General features: G+C 41.4%; 2 protein-coding genes across 7 annotated transcripts in view; one reads left to right on the forward strand and one right to left on the reverse strand.

The window, feature by feature from the left end:
• Positions 1 to 1015: 1015 nt before the first annotated feature.
• Positions 1016 to 10641, reverse strand: ciz1a (cdkn1a interacting zinc finger protein 1a). 4 transcript variants are annotated; one of them, XM_040158418.1, is made up of 17 exons: positions 10478 to 10641; positions 9749 to 10010; positions 9139 to 9266; positions 8717 to 8955; positions 7403 to 7520; positions 7122 to 7209; positions 6778 to 6863; positions 6549 to 6628; positions 6232 to 6438; positions 5930 to 6060; positions 5618 to 5711; positions 5356 to 5469; positions 5094 to 5243; positions 4798 to 4876; positions 4530 to 4651; positions 3368 to 3916; positions 1016 to 3307 (listed from the first exon to the last, which is right to left on the reverse strand). In XM_040158418.1, the coding sequence occupies exons 2-17, from the start codon at positions 9916 to 9918 to the stop codon at positions 3131 to 3133; spliced, it is 2532 nt and encodes an 843-aa protein (XP_040014352.1). In that variant the 5' UTR covers positions 9919 to 10010; positions 10478 to 10641; the 3' UTR covers positions 1016 to 3130. The 4 variants fall into 4 exon arrangements, with proteins under 4 accessions (XP_040014352.1, XP_040014351.1, XP_040014349.1 ...); XM_040158417.1 differs by having other exon boundaries at positions 3338 to 3916; XM_040158415.1 differs by having other exon boundaries at positions 1016 to 3916.
• A 1930-nt stretch (positions 10642 to 12571) lies between these two features.
• The window catches only part of dnm1a (dynamin 1a), a 55400-nt gene continuing 45748 nt past the window's right edge, over positions 12572 to 22223 (forward strand). For all 3 annotated transcript variants that reach the window (XM_040157260.1, XM_040157261.1, XM_040157262.1), the window contains exon 1: positions 12572 to 12763. In XM_040157260.1, coding sequence (XP_040013194.1) covers positions 12603 to 12763 — 161 coding nt within the window. In that variant the 5' untranslated portion in view covers positions 12572 to 12602. The remainder of the gene's footprint in view (positions 12764 to 22223) is intronic.

Below are 22223 nucleotides of genomic sequence, written 5' to 3' on the forward strand. Positions count from 1 at the left end.
AACGGGGATAATCTGTATGTTACTGGTGCTTCACATCAGAGTTCAAGGTTCACAAGGATACTGTGCTACATTAAATACCTACAGAAACTTCATGGTTTTTCCTTGCAGATAATATTGAGACCTTTAACTGTAGTGCAATTACATCTGTCCAGTGCATTGCAACTAAAACATCTTCAGTGAGAGAGAGGAGAGAAAGAAAAACAAAAAAAAGCGATGGCAAACTGGAGGAAAATAAGCACCAACAACCACTTACTATATTTTTGTGCTGTGAATGCTCATAGAAGCATTTTACGTCCATGGAAAAATAAAAGGATCCACTACTTTATTCTAAATGTAGGCACGCTCTACAAATGTCCTAGGGAATGTGACACCAAGTGTGATCATTCTACCCAAATGCTTTTATCTTCTTGAATTCTGAGCCAAAAGACTGAATTGTGGGTCTTCTAAAGATGCAATCTGCAACATCCAGCCAGGAAAAAACATCAAAAGAAACAAACAAAAAAAACAACAACTTTGTAGTCTTTTAAGCTTAAACCAGCATATGTCTTGACTGACAAGCTTTCAGTTTTCAAAATAAGCAATATGCAGACAGCCTTCTGTGAATGTGAAGAGTCGTGCAGGAGTCGGGGACAGCTCAGTGCCTGGTTGTTAGCAGAAGCCTTTCATTTCTTGCTCTTGACATGTCGATGAAGCTGCCTGCTGCTGTAGACGCTCATTTAAGAGCTGCCTTAACATTTCAAGAAAACAGGGGTTTCTTCTCCAAATGAATATGTGCGGATGTAAAAGGGGTTTTAGACATTTTCTTGACAGGTGTTCACTATGACATTTGGCTCCTACAGACTGTGTTGGAATTTTTTAAACTCTTCAAGAAAGCTTTATACGAAAGCAAAGCTTCCAATTTTTGATAGTAGGGCAATAAGAATCTGTGCAGTACTGTGTCAGTGAAAAGGCCACAGCTGCTGACCCCCCCCCCCCAAACACGACATCAAACTGAACCTTAAATGTCTTTTAAAAAAAAAAAAAAAAAAAATTATAAAAATGCTGTGAACAAAACTATTATCGGTTTTAAGATTCAGCCTTTGTCAAAAATCAAGCCAAAGTATCATTTTAACACTTTTTTACCTGCTTGCACACTTAATTTGGTTACATTCTACATTTCAGCTTGCTAAAAGAGTGTGCTAAGTGGTTAGCAATGTGGAAAATGGCTCCACTTTATCGGTACAGTCCTGTACACTTGTAGGTTACTATAAGTTAAGAATCATTAATCTAGCTAGGTAGAGAATTTGCAAAAACTGACAGTCAGCCCTCATCAACCTCCTGATCCTCGAGGACAGCAGGGTGGGAAATTAACATTTTGGTGAACCAGCCAGAGAGACTGCTGGAAAGAAAATCTACCAGTCACTGTCTTTTCTTTAGCACAGCCACATTTAAGAAGCCTGGACACTGTTCATCTAGGGGGTCAGAGACAATTGCAGTGTTTGCCATACATAGGAATAAAAGGTGGGTGGGGGGGAAAAAAAAAAAAAGCAGATAGGACAACCTGAAAAGTGGTCTCAAGTGTTTAGAAAATTCACGTCATTCTACACCTTTAAAATTCTGTATCTTAAATTTGCATTTAGCTTCTATGATTTTAAGTCAGACAGTGGGCCCCAGTTCGTACTACTTACTACCTGTATAGACTATAGGTGTTATATTATACTGCAACATTTTCGCAGTCAGTGTCCGAACAAGACTAAGAGTCTACAGCTTTGCTTTGTAAATCTGATATGTACGGCTGAGGCTGATGGAAATGTCATTAGCTTTTCAAGTATTCAGTCAAAAGACAAATTATTGAGCAAATTTAAAGTCTGACCTGATTGTGGCTTTAGACAACAAATATAGCATCACCAAAGTTATTACATTTTATCCTGAGGAAACATTGATGATGTGTGTATCAAACTTCAAGTAAATCCATCTAAAAGTTGTTGAGACATTTCACTCAAAAACATAAATGTGAACTTCCTGGTTGTGCCAAAGGAAAATACATTAATTCCAAAGGAATTATCCTCTGGGGACCATGAATGTCTGTACAAATCCATTTTGTGATATTTCACTGTATGAGTGAGAATGCTGGCAGTAGAAGAAAAAGGCAGAGGATAACCAAAGTTACAAGGATTCATCCCCTGACGACCATAAATATCTGTATAAAATTCCACTGCAATTCATCTAACAGTTGTAGTTGTCCAGGCTGAAATATCCCAAGAGCCACACAACTAGCGTGGCTAAAAAAAACAAAAACATTCTTAATCACTTTATACAACACATGCGCCAATGCAGGTCAATCTAACTGCGACTTTGGACTGTCACTGCCAATTAAACGCAGCGAACAGATCGAATAGATATATTTTTCAAAGGATTTAATAGTCATTTTTCTGTTCCCTGGGGCTTTCAAAAATGCAATTTTGTTTCTATCCACCATCTGTTTTTATGTTTGGCAGCTGTGGCAGAATAGTGTCCATCAAAAGCACACTTGATTTAAAAAAAAAAAAAAAAAGTTAGTTAGCATAGAGATTTTAGTCTCTTTCCAGTGTGAACATACTCCATACTCAAAATATGCTTCAATATTAATATGTATTATAGAACTAAGACAGAGCATTATTTGTACTAAGTTTTGTGGTGGATTTCCAAAATGAAGAGCTTCTCCTTATTTATAAATGTTATTTTTAATTCAACATAAGTGCAGTTTTTAGCGAGGAGGTTTGTTTTGGACTAGTCATTTATACTTTATAATGATCCCATTCTGATTGCTGGAATTCAATGGTATGACTGGGGACCTACTCAAGAACATCATTTTCTAACTGGGAGCCAATATTAACAGGCTTACCCACCATCAATGCATTTGATAACTATCAGGCGTTAATTTCCCACCCTGGGAGAGCAACTCACATGACAAGTCACGTTCCACCACAATTCACCATCAAGCGTCCTCCAATTTTTCCTATTTGTGTGTTTGTAATTCATACTTTTCAACATGGAGAGAGACTGGGCTGTTCATTTCTTGATCACTGTTTCATGAAAGCACCTCTTCACATGCTGAGAACCTGTCCTAAGGTTGTAAAAGGTTTCCTGTCTTTTCACATCGCACTTTGACTCAGCGTCTGTTTGCAGCCCTTCCTGACCTGCGTTTGGGCGCAGTTTTTGCCTTCCCTGTGCCATTGTTTTTCCCTGGGACAGCAGGAACTTCCTTCTTCTCTTTCTCCTCTACATTAGCATCCTCACCAGCAGCTGCCGGCTCGGATACTGGCTCCTCTCTGCTGTCAGCAGGCACCTCAGCAGGACTCTCCTGAACTACAGGCACCTCAGCAGGACTCTCCTGAACTACAGGCACCTCAGCAGGACTCTCCTGAACTACAGGCACCTCAGCAGGACTCTCCTGAACTACAGGCACCTCAGCAGGACTCTCCTGAACTACAGGCGCCGGGCATGGGGTCTCCTGAACTACAGGCGCCGGGCATGGGGTCTCCTGAACTACAGGCGCCGGGCATGGGGTCTCCTGAACTACAGGCGCCGGGCATGGGGTCTCCTGAACTACAGGCGCCGGGCATGGGGTCTCTTCCTTTTGGCAGTGGAGGCTGAGGTCTTGGTCTGTGCTGCCAGCGCAGGTCGCTGGGGGGGTGGTGAAGTCCTGTGAGGTTTGGTCGGGTTCTGATTCTTTCTCTTGTTTCTGTTTTTCTGTCTGCATTTTCAGTCGGGTGAGTGTAATGATGGGTTGCATGGAGTTCAGGTGTGTCACTAAACCATTGTCATCGGAGAGGGAATTTGCATCTGACCAGTCTGTGGTGGTTTCTATTGCAGGCCTGAGGCTGTCTGTAGCTAGGAGAGACTCTCTGGAAGATTCAACAGCTTCACCCTTTTGACTGAGCAACGTTCTGTACCTCTGAGAAAAGAAAGCAGAAAAATATTGCAGTAAGTAAATAGAAATTCATCAAAGATAATGCACTCTGATGCATTCAAATTTGCCAGCAAATTACTGCACACTAGCACTTCAGGAGCTTACATATGCTTGGATTGATGCTTGGTTTATACAATCATTAAAAAAAAAAAATACATGTGTCTCTTAAATGCTGGACACAAATGGCCGCAAGTAACTAGAAAATGCGCTCAGTGGAGCACAGACCTCCACCAAGGCCATTGTCAACCAACATACACCAGACTTCAGAGGAAAAAATTGAAATTCAAAGTAAATGATCCAGATCTGGCCCAAGATTTAATGGGTTCTTCCCTGGCCCATGCCCCATCCCTCCACCAAATTTGGTTCAAATTGGTTCAGATTTTGTATATTTCCTGCTTCCAAATAAACCTACAAACAAACAAACAAACAGGCACGCATGAATACATAACCTCCTTGGCAGAGGTAATAATGTAGTTAACTTAAACTAGTAAACCAGCAGAACAGCAAAAATTTTCATTTGGGCCGCACATAATCAGTTATAACTGTTACTGCCTATTTAGTAATAGAAAGAAAGTTGATGAAATCATTCAAAACCAACCTTGAGGTTCTCAAAGTGCGTCAGTGATTTGCAGTGGGTGTGTAGGGCAGAAGATTCAAAGTGGTAGAACTTGTTGCAGAGTCTGCAGATAAAACCTGCGACTGGAACAAAGAAACTGGACCCTGCCGTAAAGGAAATCAGAGACTGAGCGTCACTCAAATGTGGTATTTCACAATAATAATGAATGTTATCCGTAAATCCAAATTGCATGAAAAGGCAGGAAAACAAAATTAATTATGGATTGCAGAGTCAGGAAGATGTCACTCACCGTAAACTGTGTCAGGGTTATACTGCTCATCACTGGCCATATTCTTTAGAGTCACTTCTTTAAAGGAGGACCAGCCCTCCTGTACCGGGTCACCACAAACACAGTGAACAACTATGTTATGATAAATGCATCATGATTGCGATGTAATAATGTAACAGTGTTATTTCATAACTTATCTCAAAGGGATGTTGTACTCTGGTACAATCTTGGGTCATAAAGCTTACTGGCCTTACTGGCACATATTGTCAATAAGCTCGTGGGGGGGTTCAAATAACAAGAGCGTCTTATCAAATCACCTGTTTCTCAGAGCAATCTTGGTCTCCTTCATTCCCGAGTCTTTCCTCTCCCTCCTCCACCTCACTGCCCTCCTCCTCTTCCAACGAAAAGCCGTCTGTGTCCACGGCAGTCAGCTTGGCCAAGGCCTCACAGCCCTCCTTTTCCTGGAGCTGAAACAGTAACAAATACATTGGGGAGCAGCATGGCACAGTGAATGTTTAATTTCATTTTCATTTCTGGGAAAATACTTGCTGATGTCTTTAAGATTATAAACACAGATACCTTCTCCATTTTCTGTCTGTGCTCCTGGGACTGCAAGTGCTCCACAAAAATCTGGGAGGTCCTGAAGTGTTTCTTGCAGACTGTGCAGGAGGAAATGGCAGTTCTACTGGCAAGCTGAGGAGAGATGGAGGGACACCAGATCAATTATTCTCATCAAACAAGCTGTATTAAGTGCTTTTTAAAAATATTTTTGCAATATTTCTTGAATTCAGCAATTACGTTAAGTCAATGTGTTTATCTGTAAAGCCAACATGCTGATTACTTTGTGCTCTTCGGTGCGACGGTGGTCCATGATGCTACTGGTAAAGTGGGTGTGACAGGTGGCACACCAACGCTTCAAGTCTGCTTTTCTCTCTCTGCAACGAACACAGACAAGTGTAATCAAGACTCATAATGATCATTTTCTCTTTTAAAAGTACTCTCCTATGTTAAAATTGAAATGGAAACAAAGGAAATTAACCTGTTTATAGTTACAATAAAAATCTGTGCAATTATCTATCTATCAATTATCTGAAAATCAGAATAAAAAAAAAAAAAAACAAGCCAAATGCATGTTAGTGCATTTAAAACTGACCCATCTTTGTTTGCTCCCTGTAGAGTCTCCTGCACTCGTGGCAGCAGCGTGACCAGACAGGCATTGCTCATATGTTGGATCTCCATCATCCTCTGCTGGTGGGAAACGCTGTTCATATGACTCCTGAAGTTCTGCAAAAAACAGAAAAGAAGAGAAAATTAAAGAGAGAAGAGACTAGTAAAATACAATCATTGTAAAAATTATGTGACTTTTTCAGCCTTCTGCACATTCCCAACAAACAGGAGCAACTACACTCCACTATGGCCTTTGTATGTCGCTGTGTGAGTGCACATTAAACCCACTTGCTGGTTGTGGCAGGTAATGCTACAGAGGTAGCAGTAGAACTTGTTTGCGCCCTCCGCCACGCACTCCTCTCCTTCGTCCTGGTTGCCTGGTGAACCCAAGGGGGCATCTTTTCCCTGTGGGATCCCCTCTGGGGGTAAATTAACCTGTTGGTCATCTTCACTCAGCCTGCAAGAGGGTGACGGGGCCGACAAACAGCTGTGCACCTACAGAGAGGTTTCACAAACCAGATATAAACATCAAAATCATCTTTCAATAAGTGTTTACATTATTCTGCCTATGACCATAACCTTACCAACTAAAATGCTCCTCTCACCTCATCAGCTCTATTCTCCTCCAGCGCCTCAACAACATCTGATTCCTCTGTAGAGCCTCCTTCTTCTAGAATGACACAATCTAGCAAAAGATTCAAGACCAAGAGAAACATACAGTAAGCGTTCATCTCAACTGACCTAAGCTTCACTACATTTAGAGGAAAATAGTGCTTAATATCTAAACTATCTGAACCATCTACTCTCCAAACCTTAGGGTTATGTGTGTCTTACCCTCAGGCTGGCTCTCCTCTGTGTTGCTGTTACACTCTGAAGAAACAACCTCCCCTTCTGTATCTGCAATAATGATAGTCTCTGACCTGAGAAAAAGAAGAAAAAAAGGCACCAAAGTTGAAGGTTATTAATCAATGAGAGGACAGTTTTGGTCAGCAAGGTTTCTGAGACAGCACACTTCTATAATCTTAAAACCACTTTAAAGCACTAAGTTCCCTTCTCTTCTACCTTTTGGTCAGGTATTTTCCTTCCCTCTATGGATAAGAGGTTAAACACTGATGATGTACTAAGATTTTCAAGAACCTCTTCAATTGCAGTAATTTAAAAAAAAATGGTTTCCCTACCCCTCTGTCCTCTGCTTTTTCATGGCAGGTTCTCCAAGTTGACCCTCCAAGATCTGCATGGGTCCATCCACTCTTCCCACTGCACCATCTGTGGAAAGAAAATGCAAAACCAAAGTTGGAAACAAAGAATAAAAAGATTATCTGCAAACAAATGTTCACCATCAGTACTCTTTAAGTAGTACTTTTGTAGTTTGTGGAGGCATGGACACCAGTTTCACATGATATTCAACTCTTAACTCTTAACTTAAGATCTTTCAGTGCTGACTGGATTGCAAGTCTACCTGTCTGAGACTTATCATCGGGTTCATTGGTGTTGCTAGCGGCTGGCTGGTCGTCTGTGCTCCCTGCTGCCATCTGCTCACTGTCTCGCTTCCTGTCTGGCTGGCGAGCTGTGGTGTCCTACAAACAAAGACAGATAATAGGATTTCAAATATACTGTATATAAAGAGGCTTGGCTTGTTTATTAAAGTTAGCATCAACACTGGCCCAAACTAACATGGCTATACCTTCAAGTTTGAGGTACAGATGCAGCTAAGAGACATTGACAAAAGCACAAATAAGAGAGTATTTTATTAGAACTGGATACAAGTGATTTTGACTGAGCATCTAAAAGTCAAATTAGCTTTATTATTCAGTTTCAATATATTAAACATAACATATTATTGCATCTGTAACTTAAGCCATGTTGAGCTACTTTTTAAACCTGGTTAATTTAATCAGAGAAGCTGAAATCAATTGGCAACTGGAGCCGCCTGTTTAAGCTGAGATCTGACTCATTTTACTATCAAAAACTGCCCTGAAGAAACTGAAACCGACAAAGAATTTTTCCTGCTATCAAGCAGAACTGCAACTAACCATTACTTTCATTGTTCATTAATCTGCTATTTACTCTTTTGGTTACTCAGTCAGTCTACAGAATGTCAGAAAATAGGGGAAAATTGCTCATCTCATTTAACTTTAAAATTGTATTTATATTGTTTGTTTTTGGACACAACTGTCCATAACCAAAAGATAGTCTGTAAAATATCATATTTGACTGTGAGATCTAGTAAATATTGACATTTGAGAAGCTGGAATCAATGGAATTTTTGGCATTTTGCTTCAAAAATGACATAAATGATTAATTGGTCATCAGAATTATTTCTTAATTCTTTGTCCATCAACTTATCAATTAAATAAAGCAATAGCTTCATCTCTAAAATCAAATATTGTGCATGTGGCTAGAGCCGGATGTGGCTTCACCTGTATTCCACTGAACTCCATTGTCCTCCAAAAACTATAAAAATAATGTACATCAAGAGTCATGTTGTTGTTTTTGGGTGATCTGTCCCTTTAATGTAATGAAAGCATTTGCTGAGGTTGCAAACTTAACTAAAGATTTGATGCTCGATTCATTTACTTCTGCGTGAAGCACAGAGGTAAACCCCAAATGTCTTTGAATGGGTTACATTCAAATTACCTCAATCACCGTATGGACATTTCCACTGCCTCTGATTCAGTCGGTCTTTAAACCTTGATGCACTTGAGATTCACACAAACCTAATGGAAACCCTATGCAGCCATTATAATCATTATAAAGGTGCAGTTGTAATTACTGTGTTGGTGGATGAAGAGGCGGAGGAGGAGGAGGAGGAAGGGGCGGTGGTGGTGGTACTGGTGTTGTTGTTGTTGTAGTATCGTCCATGCGGGTGGAAGGGTCGTGCAGCTGGGAAACCCATGATGGGGGACTTGATTGCCATGCCCATGGGAACCGGCCCGAGCAGAGACGACCTTGCCCCAGATGCGAAGAACTGACGGAACTGCTGCCCGCCCATTCCAAAGCTACGCATGTTACCTGGATAAAAAGGAAAGCATGCAATGAATTTTAGTTTTTTTTCATGCTTTCAAACATATCCTCTATAAAAATGTCAAATAAAAATTCTACAGCTGTTTCTGTTTATTAGCTACTGTATTTAGAGATTGGGGCTTTTGCCCTCTACCAAATACTGCTGTCTTTAAACTGTAATCCCAACTTTACCCTGCATCTGCTGCATCAGTATGGCTCCTTGCAGCATGGGATTGGGGGCGATGATGGTAGTCTGAGTCGTCTGGCACAGGTTGACCATCCTGGGAGGAGGGGCTGTCTGAGGAGCCACGGGAATAGCTCTGTATAGCAAATACACAAAAGAAAATAAACATGCAGTGTTATTTCAACTGATACAACCTTACAGAAATCTGTAGCAAAAGAGATGAGGATTAAAAATGCACACCTAAAAGCTGACAGGTAACATGGCACAAGCTTTTTGGTCTGGGGCCTGTAATCTTGCAACAGTGGTTTATGTAATCTGCTTTTTATCAATATTACCTTTGGGCATGCCAGATAACAGAGCATGGCAGTAGTCCAACTTATAATGTACGCATAATACTGTTTGCCGACAAATAAGTATCTCATCCAGAAAGACTAAGTAGTTTTGGCTGTAGTTAACAGCTCTCTTAAAAATACTGCACGCTGATAAATTTCCAGCCACCCCAATATCGTACAGTCCGGCATGTATTGTGACAGGGCTTCCAGTTTAGCCACCGCCAGTAGCCACACATATCAAACAGGAGGCCCTGCTTAAACCTCGGTCTCGAGTTAACGTGCCTACCGCGGGGTCTGGTGGTGGTGATGGGCGACATGATGCCCCGGAGGTGGCTGCGGCGGGGGAGGCGGAGGCTGCTGCTGGAAAAGTTGCTGTAGCTGCCGCAGGTGCTGGTGAAACTGTTGCTGCTGTTGCTGCTGTTGCTGCTGCTGCTGGTGGATGTGCGGATTGAACATTACGGGCTTTAATTTCCGCCGTTACACTGTGAGTTGACAGACCCGCAGCCGTGAGGTGCCACTGTTTTCACACCTCTCAAAATACAAGATCCCTGGATCGGAGGAAGAAAAGGTTGGCGTGAATGTGTGCTCTGCTGTCAGAACAACTCTTTGTTGTAAAGACACATTCAACAACAGTGCACCCCCTCCCCAAGACAACAGGTAGCTCTCATATTTCGTGATGACAACTAGCTAGTGTTAGCACACAGGCTAACAACAATTTGCGCTTGTTTTGGTTTACTTATTTCATTTCTTTACTCAGTTAGCCAACCTTATGAAGATAACAGCAGGTTGGCTATTTGTTTTTGCGAGAGAGTAGCATGTTATTCCAAAACTAGGACAAAGTATACATTTTGTGTCGATAAATAAATAAGCTACACACCTGCCATGAAATGAACGAAGCTACATTAGCCACCGCTCAGTAACTGAACCCAACCAGTTAGCTTAGCATAGCTCTGAAATGGCAGGCTAACGAACAGACAAACCAGCTGCGCCTCCTCGGCTACTATATACATTTTACCTTAGGCTTCCTAGAGCTGTTACAACTTGCTTCACAAAGAGGGGAGCGGCGCTGACTGCTGATTACCCAGCTAAAAGCATGGCACAGGGTTCAATAGTTGCTCTCAGCCCCGGTACAACTTGCATAAAGCAGTATCATTACCCAGCCTCTCCAGTGTAGTGAAATCACTGCAACCTGACGCCCCCTGGTGGTTGTCTGGAGAAAATGCTTCATTTCTGCATAAAATATGGAGCTTTGGATAATGTATTTGTATCAATTAAAACTGACAAGTGTTTCACGTTCAAACTGATACCACTGCCCTTGTAGATTTAATGAAAGTTTGTATTTTTAAGGTACGACATTTTACACTTATACGCTATAATTATTGTTGAGCTATTATTGTTATAAGTAACAAGCACCGCCTGCTAAATAATTAATAAAAGTGTATCACTAACCTGGCATCTTGCACTAAGTGGATATTAAATACTGAAATAGATATTCAGTAGTACTGAAACAAACACTGTATGTGTGTACAATGCAACTGCACTGTACATACATTATACACATGTTGTATAACAATACAATATACTATATATGTATTATACAGTATATTGCATATGTATATATACAAAATATGGTATATAACACATACATAATGTATGTATGTACAATGCAGTCGCATTGTGTGTGTGTGTGTGTGTGTGTATATATATATATATATGTACATATATATATATATATATATATATATATATATATATATATATATTAGTTATAAAATTGTATAGTTTGTCAATTGTATATATTACACATACACACACACATGTAACACTATTTACTTTTATATATAATACAAATATAGCATTTTTAGGGTATATATTATTTATTCTTCATACTTATATTTATATCATGTATAGTACATACATCATGGCTACCTGTTTTTCTTTACATTAATTAGACTCTGACGACATAGATAGATAAATAGATTGATAGATAACAATACCAATACACACTTACATCAATTGGACATTGTTTAATCAATTAATCGTTTGGTCTTTAAAATAACAGATCACAGTTTACCAGATTACAAGGTAATGTCTTTAAATCTCCTGTTCTGTATGACCAACAGTCCCCAAACCCAAAGATATTCAATTTATTGTTACATAAAACAGTGAAAAGCAGCAAATCCTCACAAATGAAAAGCTGAAACCACCTAATGTTTGGCATCTTTCCTCGGAGTATGTCTTCAACGATTATTGGATCATCAAAATAGTTGCCACTTGTTTTTCTGTTGTCATCTGATCAAGTAATGGAGTAATCGAGGGTTCCAGGTTTGCTTGCCATCAGCAGAAATGTTGGACAAGTGGATGCTGACCTAGATAAAGAGGCAGGGGATCACCAAAAACCATTAGGACTCACTCTTGGGGTACCACAAAAAAATATTACTGGTTCACAACTCCGTGCCTCAAAACCTACTCTGAAATTATAAAACCAGACATACAAGAAGTTGTAGAGTGCCCCCTGGCCTCTGTCCATGGTGCTGGCAGATTCAGCACCACTGGCAGTTCTGTACATCACACACTTTTTTTTTGTTTGGGCAGTAACATTAAAAACACCAAAGGCCCGATTTTTCCAAACCGAAACTTTCTTAACGGTCTCTAACAAGATTGAACCTCGGAGTCTCTTAAACACAAGAGCTTCCTGCGCTGTGGACAGCTACCAGCTGACGGGCAAGCAGTGAAAGCTCAGCAGTGTCACCACCCAGCGGTGTGTGCGGAGGACTGCAGGGATCTCTCCTGAGGAAAATACAAGAGATCCCCCCCACCACACACACACACACACACACACAAACACAAACACACACACACACACACACACACACACACACACACACACACACACACACACACACACACCCGCGGTGCTTAGTGGTGAGGAGTGTACATGTTCGGTGGTGGAGGGAGTCCAAGCTGAGGTGATCTGACACACTGAGGAGGCGCAGCCAATGAAGGCGCAAACCGACAAGTGAGCCGGTGTGAGCGCAGTCCAAGACGCCTTCTGAACGCGAGGGAGGCGAGGAGGGGACGGGGAGAAAAATAAGAGATACATCCCTCCCCGGTCTGACGAGGAAGACAGCGCCGCAGCGATGGGGAACCGGGGAATGGAGGATCTGATTCCTCTGGTGAACCGCATGCAGGATGCCTTCTCCGCCATCGGCCAAAACGCAAACCTGGACCTGCCGCAGATCGCCGTGGTGGGCGGCCAGAGTGCGGGGAAGAGCTCGGTGCTGGAGAACTTCGTCGGGAAGTAAGTAGCTTTCCCCGGCTGCGATGCATGTTGGCGCATCAAGCAAGCGGCCGCAGTGGCTTTACACCTCACACACCTCAGTCCCCATCCCCCCCTTCTCAGGCAGGTTTAAATCCGGCTTCACCGAGATCCTGTGAGTTACTGCACGGTCCAAAGGTTGCACATTTCACCGGTTGTATCGTTTTATCTCCCTGCTTCCATGCACACAGCAGTGAGGCAAGACGGTTGTTTCGTTAGGCCTACATAAACCCCCTGGTGAAGTTCATCTTATAGCTGCACCGTGGTGCATTCACGGAACCACAGATTCCTGTTAAATAACTTGGAATTGAATGAGATAAATCGCCTCTGGCTATGTGGGCCATAAAGAAAGATAAGTAAGTTTCTAAACTTCCTGATTTCTGTGTCAAAACGACACCGAGTGGTTCATGTGTACCAGTGTAAATCCTGTGACATCATTCACAGAGGCAGCGTCAGTTTGGATGATGGCTTCCTGCAAAACAGGTACAGTGACAGGCAGCTTGCTGCATGTGCTGCTGTTGTCGCCCACAGGCCACTCAATCCTGACCAGGCGAGGGTGCAGACTGACGCTCGCTGCGTGTGTGCTTGATGAGGTTTCAGTCTCGCGAATATGCACGGTTTTCTGTCTGTCAGAGCTGAAGACGATGATGATGATGATGATACAAAACAAAGCGTGGGGGAACGGATCTGATCTGTTATGCTGCAGTATGACCTTGCAGAGAGAGAGAGAGAGAGAGAGAGTCCACCTGAGCGCTGAGCCCTTCCAGCTCAGCTCATCCATCTGTCTGCCTGTGCTTAGGCTGTGAGTGAAGCCAACAACATGGGTGTCACTTGCTAACCGTCAGCCCTGCTTGCTTGTTTTCCACATGATCAAAAACATTTTTTAATTTTTTACGTGGTTTCAGAGACTTTTATTCCCTTGGACACTCCGTGCACAGTGAGCGTGTGATTCAGCAGTATTTTCTGCTCAAGCAAGGTCAGAGTGTATGCACACTGTGGCTGCAGGGCAGCTCACCCCCCACACCGAACAAGGGCCGGGTGTTCCTCCACGACAAAATGTCACTCATGAACAGAGAGAGATCCATCAGTGCAACAGCTTTTTGAGATTATTTTATTGATTCATCACCGTCTGGCAGATATAATTGGGCGTGTAGACATCTGGCATGGTTATCTCTTTTGGCTGAAACCGTTATTGTCTCCTCTTATATTAGTTTAGCAGCAGAGACAGATAGTTCACCGCATGGCAGGGAGTGCTAATCCCCATCTTAACAGGAAGTAGGTGAGGCAGGCCTACTCTTTACATGTCAGGCTAATCTACGCATGATGCTACCTGTGGAAGGAGTATCAGTTTTGTGGTGAAAGATGTAGTCTACAAGCGCCAATTAGGGGATCGAAAAGAAACCGATTAAGCATTTCACTGTTGCTACACTGTCGCACTCACAATGGACAGCTTAAAAAAGGTTTAAAAGGAGATGCAGTAGAACCAGAGATAGCCTCTTTTTTTTATTCCAATTTCCTTGTCAAAACCTGGTTCCTACATTACCCAGAATGCCACTCAAACAGCCACAAAAGGCTTTATATAGCTAGCCCCAGCTTGTGCCTCACATGTACTAACATGTGATGAGAAAGCTTTATTAATCTTTTCCAACTATGCCTTAGTTCTCCCCAAGAACTGTAATGTCTTCGATGTAATAAATTGGTGGAGTGCCCCTTTAGCTCCGTATCAGCACTTGAATAATCTCCAGTATAAGAAATACGCACTATGAAACATTAAAAGCAAACTGAAATCAATTTTTCTTACCATTTGTAGCCATTGCATGGTACTGGATTGTGAACTTTCCCTCTAATAGAGGACTCAATAGACATTTTTATGAGACTCATTTCAAAAGCAGTGTTCTGATAGCAGCTTGTTATTACTTTTGTCACATGTTTTACAGCTGTCTTTGGAAGGCCTTGTTTTTTTTTTTCCCTTTTCAGTAATTTGCACTGTTACAACAATCTCTTTACGCTCATTAAGCGTGCCGCGCTATGCAGCACTCACTCAGCCGTAGTCATAGCAACAGCTTGTGGCTAATCACACTGCCTTACCCGAGGAACCGGCGGTTTAAACAAAGGAAAAACCGAAACATTTGAAACAAGGAAAGGGTATATATTGTGATGAAGCCTGCCTTGAGCTGTAAAGCAGACTCACTTCATCCTGTGTGCGTGTGTCAGTAAGGCCTACGGTCTTTGCCATCTTGCAGCAGTGATGAAAAAATAGATACTGTCGTGTGTTAATGGGTGCACTAGTCCAGCTGCAGTGACATCACTCAGGTTCTCCCATCCTCCTCCTCCTCCGACAGCCTCCCACTCTTTTTGGCTGTCATTAAACTGATTACTATTTCATTATTTTTGCTTTTATTAGAAACCAGCAGCATCATGGTTGATTTTGTGCATTTATGTAGGACTGATTATTTCTCTCTCCCAGCTCTGGTCCTGGCTTGGTTCTCTCCTCTGTGTGGTTTTGCAGTTTACGGTTAGCACAGACGATCAGTACCAAAGTATAGGAGACTTATACATGGAGGACCGACATTTACATCAGTTATTTCACAAGGGATATAAGCTGTTAAAAACCTATCTGGGTTTACCTGTCTACAGAGCATGGCATTTGGTTGGTCAAAAAGAGTGCGACATGGAGACATATATGTTCTTTCAATCTTTTAAGACTTGTGATAATTATCAAGCCACTCTTTCTACATAGGGTGAGATGGAATCTCACCAAAAAGTAGCAGCTACAGGGTCGATACAACCCTTGTGGAAGGACTTTAATGTACATCTAGACCCTGTTTCTCCTGATAGTTAACCATGACACCTCTCCTCTCAGGTGGATTAGATTTTGATTGTGATGCCGTTGCATGCCTTGCAGGTGTGACTCAGGGACAAGGACGGCCGACCTCTAAGTGAAAGACAAGCTGTTGAGAGATGCCGGGCTAATGGCATGAAAAAACATTTGAAGATACTAATAAAATTGATCTATTCCTCCTCATCATCTGTCCTTCACTCTTTTTTTGATCCTGCTTTAGTGATGTGTCCTTCTTGCAGAGAGTGTACTCCTCTCTCATCTGCTTTCACTGTTAGATTTACTGTTTATCATCTCAGTTCCACCTTTGTTTCCCATCCTTTTCTGTCTCTCAGTCTAACTTCAACTCGGGGGGTGCTTTACTGCCATAAAATTTAATAGTGCCCGACTACAACGTAGAGGCAGCAAGGTTAAACTAAAATTACAGGGATCCACCAAATGTAATTATATCAGAGATGCAATATCCACTGTATGTCATCAAATGTACCTTTAGCAATTAAGCCGTCAGTTATCATGAACCTTGTCATCATCGTTGTTCTTTATTCATTGTTTTCATTGGTACCCTTTCTCTTGTCTTAGACTATGACAAGCTCAGTATTGTATTGTATTTGGCTGCGTTTGTGGACTGTTTTATTTTCCTTTCTTCTTGAATTAGTAACAGATTTTCATTCAACAAGTATAAAAAAAATATTAGTCTATAAAATGTCATAAAATAGTGAAAAATGCCATCAGGTGTACAAAGAGCCTATGGTGTTGTCTTCAAAACAGTCAAAAACATCCACCGATGATCAATTTACAATGATACAAAAACAGAGAAAAGCAGCAAATCCTCATAGTTTAGAACCTGAGACCAGTGACTGTTTGGCCTCTTTGCTTGAAAACTGACAATTGCAGATTAATTTCCCATTGACTGACTCGTCAACAAATTGACTAATAGTTCCAGAACCATATGTTTTATACCTGTACACACAAGCATCAAGCATCACTCTGTGCTAGCCCTGCATCTCCCAGTCGTGTCCCACCGACCAGCTTGTGAATTGACTGTAAAGAGGACATTTCATGAATCTAAATCCGAGCACCATGCCCGGTTCCCACCTGTGTCTGTCACCCAGTCTGTATTTTCCCTCCCATGAGTCTCATGGCAGGGAGACGAAGCAGGGAGCTTTAATGGTCTCAGTGCCCAACACATGCAGCGCTGGCTGGGTGAACCCTGTTACTAGTTCAGGCGGAGGTGGGGATGTTGGTGGAGTCAGACATGTGGATAACTGACTAAAATTTAACATCATTGCTTGCAGAGCGTGGTATTCTATCTAAAGAGGCGGAAGAGGAGTTGAGGCAGTGTCACAGTGAAAAGGAAAAGATGCATCAAATTAAAAGTTGCGGCAAAAAAGGAGTAATTTGTTCAGAAAGTCAAAGGTGAATAAAGTGGGAGTTACAGCAGTGCAGGCAGCGTGTGGCAGATTCTGTCTTCATTAGGGCTGAAACGATCAGTCAATTAATCAATTAGTCGATCTACAAAATGAGTTGGCAACTATTTTGACTATTAATTCATCATTTTAAATTATTCTACAAACAGAAATTCTCAAAAGCAAAACAAAAAAGAAAAAGTTGCAGCTTCTCAAATGTGAGAATTTGCTGCTTTCCTTTATCTTATGTGGACATCCACAGATTTTGGACATTTTAAAACGTCACATTGGGCTTAAGGAAATTGTGATTGTGAGAAATTGACATTTCATAGACCAAACGATTAATCAGTTAATAATCAGCAGATTAGTCAATAATGAAAATAATCCTTAGTTGCAGCCGTAGTCTTCATAGAGCTTCCTTTTCAATAGAACTTCATTATTTGAATATAAATTGACTTAGGTTGTCTTTTGGGAATTTGCAATTCTAAAGGAAATATGACATCTACCGTCTACATAATAGTAACAGTAATGTCACCATGTTTAAATCAAATTGCTATACTGAGCAGTGTTAACCAACATGTTCCAGTATCCTGACTCTGAAAATAAGTCGGAAGCATTTAAGTTGGAAATTTTTGTTACATATTTATTCTGAAATTGTGCAGAAAATTTTTTAAATGTTTTAGTGAATTGATCTGAACGAGTAGACTTTAAAAGCATAAGTCAAGTACAAAGCTTTTAGCACTTTCATAATGCTGTGTGACAGGCCGTCACAGAAAACATCGACAAAGTGGCACCAGAATCTATAATGCGACATGTAAATCATGCAATGTGCTGCTTAGCGCAGTATACAGCACAGATAGTAGTAGATAATGCTTACAGAGACATTGCTGATGCGCTCAGCCGCAGTTTCAGAACCACGGACAGCTCTCTCAAAAACAACCAAATCAGCACCACCGCTGCTTCTCCTGAAACTCAACAAACACTGATAATACTGTATCATTGCCGGTGAAAATAGCTTTTTATGTATAATATTCATGTCATGACAGAAGATTAAAGGGTACCTCAGTTTAATGTCACTATGACGGATTATAGAAACAATAGCGGAAAATGTTAGACTGTGGGAATTTATTAAATTCATTTTTAAATTATTGTGAGGGATGCAAGGTCAGTTTTATAGCTGACAGTGACATGCCAAAGGAGACATGAGCAGAAAGGCCCACGCGCTGTATGACGTTTTCCTGGGCTGCGCTCAAACCCAGGAGGATGTCGTTGCTGCAGGGTGCGCGGCTCAGCCGACCGAAGCACTTTGTTGTCAGTGAAGGCTGCTGGCACTAGCACAACCCAGGAACGTGAAAAAACAACGCGGGTTCGTTGCTCCCCCTCCCGCTGCCGTCACTATTCCAACCCCCACACGGAGAGATTAAGTTGATGATATATGGCTGGTTTCGTGCATTACATAACAGAGTGAGGGGCCGGAAGCGTTCTGATGAGAAGCAGCAGCTCCGCTCATGTGAAAGACAAGGACAGTATACTGTAGCTCCACTAAAGCCTTTATTCTTTTATATATAAAAAAAGAAAACCCTAAAGAGGAGGGATAGAATAGAAACGCAGAGAGGGCTAGTGCTTTAATGACTTGGACAGGATGACTATTAAGGAAATGCTCCAGCATATAAATATTTTGGGAAGAAATACTGTATGGATCCAGTAGTTTTCATGTTGTGCGATGAAAATGGATTGGATAGACTATTAAGCATAATTAATGTCTAATGTGGTATGTTGTTCATGTTTTTTAGTCTCCCGACTGGTTTTGAGGCTTTTTTAGGTGCTGAATATTTTTCTTGGATTCTACGGGACTTTTGAAGCCGGGACCATAGTTTCCCAGTGTAATATTTAATTGTTTATTCCTAGGCAGATTTCTGGAGAAGGTCTGTAGAATTTGTTCCTAATTACAGGGAAAAATGAGTGTTCAGTTGGTACACGTCCAGTTGACCAAGTCCAGTTAACTGCGTAATAGAGAGAGTCAGTGCACAGCGGGTCAGCTGAACATGGATAGTGCAAAATCTGTCTACAGAAAAGCAGACAGTTCTACAAATATGGAGAAAAAATTCCAATGATTTTTAATCATCACAGTCATTTAACTTGGCTCTATCTTGGTTCAAATGGATCTTTGTCAGTTCTTCCAGTCATTAATATTTTAGCTTTTCTTCCAGGGAAATGCCTCTGGAGACAGCTGCGGTCAAAGGGAACAGAAATACGTAACTACTATTACATTTCCAGGTTCTTTCTAAATAGAAAAAAAAAACCCCGAAACAAATAAATAAATATGTTGGGAAACACTTAAATATGTTTGTAGTTTCTGAACTTTCTCAGAACATTGTGCCTATTTCTTCCAATGATTAGCAGTCAGGCTGCAATTTACGGTTATTTTTTATTAATCTGTCAATGAATGGCACAGTAAGAGAAGAGTGAGAAAGCAGCTAGTGAGGAACAGAGGAGGAGAGGACATCATTTGTTCTGATGCTGCTACAGGGGATTACAACTAATCTGTGTTTGAACTGCAGCTCACCAACAATACGTTCTCCCATTGGCTCTGGTCTAATCTGGAATCCACCATCCAGCATTCAGCTATCTCATTGGCTCCCTCTAGCACTGAGGCTGACCGTAACGTGTGTGTCTGTGTGTGTGTATGTGTGTGTGTGTGTGTGCACTATTCATCACCCAAAAGCAGCCTCATCCCTCTAAGACCGAAACGACACTGGGACGGAAAATTGCCTGCTTGTGCTAGTTCACCACTGTCGGGGTTGTCATTGCTGCACGCATTAAAGCGGGATTAGACGTGGCTCAGTGTCAGCCTATGTCTAAAAGGTGGCAGCGATGTGACGCACATGAAAAGATCAACAGAGCAGCATGCTGAGTTTGGGTTATTAGAATAAGTACAATGTCTGATAGGGAGCTACTGTGTAACATTTATAAACGCAAAGAGAATCTGATCTTACGTTTCTGTGTAAAATCGTAGCTTTAAGAGAAGAGATTTATTCATGAAATTAATTTTTTTGTAGCAATTATATCGTCACCGGGAGAACTGAGCAAATTAAAAAAGGTTACATCTCACTCTTACATCGGCCAGTCCCGTCTTTTTCTTTTAAAAAGAGATAAATGCAAACAACACACATGTAACACAACACGGAGACAATAACATCAAAAAAGGGGGAGAAAAAAAGAACAAAAATAAGCCCGCTCATCCCACCCACCCCGATCTAGACAACTGTAGTCAATGAAGTAATGAATGAAAATACCACCAATAATTGTTCTGGCATTACTTCAGCAACTGTACAGAAAATATGTTCCCTCAAAACAGTCTCAAAACCAACAATGTGAAGAAAAAATTGTTTTTTCTTGCAAAAAAGTGCGTAAGGCTTGAAAATACTCTGTATGTTTTGTAAGTGAAGATCTTTTGTACTGATGAAAACGGAAGTCTGCTTGTTTGAATAAGTTATCTGTATATGTGTGTGTGTGTTTGTGCGTGCGTGCGTGCGTGTGTGTGTGTGTGCGTGTGCACGCACTATAGCAAATGACAGAATGAATCAATGAATCAGTGGCTGAAGGTTTATTCTGTAAAATCATTTAATTTGAAACTGATTCATTTGGAAATGAATGGAGATACTAAAAAAGAAATCAATGAAATGAATCTGAGTATTCAGCTTTCCCTCTGCAACAGTGATGCTACACACACACACAAACACACACACACACACACTTTCCTCTGATTATTGATTACTTTTGGATATCATAGATAGATTAAATATCTAACAGATCAAGGTATTTCATTGCACTGATGCCAAAATCATAAAAAATACAATATTGCTGTAAAGTGTGTATTGATTCGCAACCAAAAATGGCCTAATACATCCAGAGGTATCAAAGGTTACCCATAAACAATATGGCAGAATCTATGAAGGCTGACAAATTCATATTGTCTCATGCTTTATATCATCATATAGCCCATTCTATCTTAGATAGATTTTACTGAATGATTAAGTGGGTAAATATTGTTGCCAGTTACACTGTTAGAACTGAAAGTGCTTTTAGACGGACCCTAACTGCGGAGTGCACTTGTAGAATGTATCTAGATGGAACCTTAAAATCCATCCATTTTACATTTTTTACATTTCAGCCCTAACGTCCGTATCTCTTCTGTGCGGGGATTGTGTCGGTGCTTTTGGCAGTCAAGTGAGGGTGAGTGTTTTTTTTATCCCCCCGGAAAACACAAGGGGGAGGTGGTGCGGATGGGGGGACTGTCACCCTCTCAGCAGGATTAGGTGAAGGGTGAGTGAACAGAGAGACAGGGAGAGGAGGGTCACTCTACTGTCACATCTCCCTACCTCTCTTGGCTGATAGACAGCAGGGAAGCCTTTTCACTATTGTGGCAGTTTACAAGGCGATTTGTGTTTGTGCGTTTGTGTGTGTGTGTGTGTGTGTGTGTGTGTGTGTGTGTGTGTGTGTGTGTGTGTGTGTGTGTGTGTGTGTGTGTGTGTGTGTGTGTGTGTGTGTGTGTGTGTGTGTGAGAGAGATTCTGTCTGTGGCTTCTCCTTGTGGTGACAGTTTGAGGGGAGGATGAGGAGGAGTGGAGTGAGAGGAAGACCTGCAGTTAAGGCCATCTGTCCTCTCAGAAACGCGTCCAAGTGGGAGAAAGGGACACACACACACACACACAGTCTTACAGTCACACACTGGCTGGCAGGCAGGTAGACCAGCAGATGGACAGACGAACAGAAAGGCCAAGAGAGAGCAGGGTTTCTTTTGTTGTACAAGGCTGCAGTATAAGTATAACAAACACCGAAACAGAATTCACAAATGAAGCCTCCTAATGCTGCTGTATCCAGAGAAGCAGATGTTGGTGATAAGCAAACATTGGCGGCAGTATTGTGCATACGTATTTTCAGACCTATGTTGAAAATCACACAGGCTTTTTGTCATTAAATCCCCCACGGATGTATTAAGTGATATACTGCAGGTGGAAAAGGATTAAGAGAGACTGATCTGTCGAACTCAGCAAGCTGCAGTTTTATGAGATTATCCCACTCAATTCAGTCTTTCAGAAAGGCTTACTTTGATGAAAGTTCATAATCTTGTGTCACATTAATGAATTAGTTGTTTTTAATTGATTCATTGGCCTATTATGCTACTGATAGACTTG

The sequence above is a fragment of the Xiphias gladius genome, chromosome 20 (genome assembly GCF_016859285.1).
Source record: "Xiphias gladius isolate SHS-SW01 ecotype Sanya breed wild chromosome 20, ASM1685928v1, whole genome shotgun sequence".
NCBI lineage: Eukaryota > Metazoa > Chordata > Actinopteri > Istiophoriformes > Xiphiidae > Xiphias > Xiphias gladius.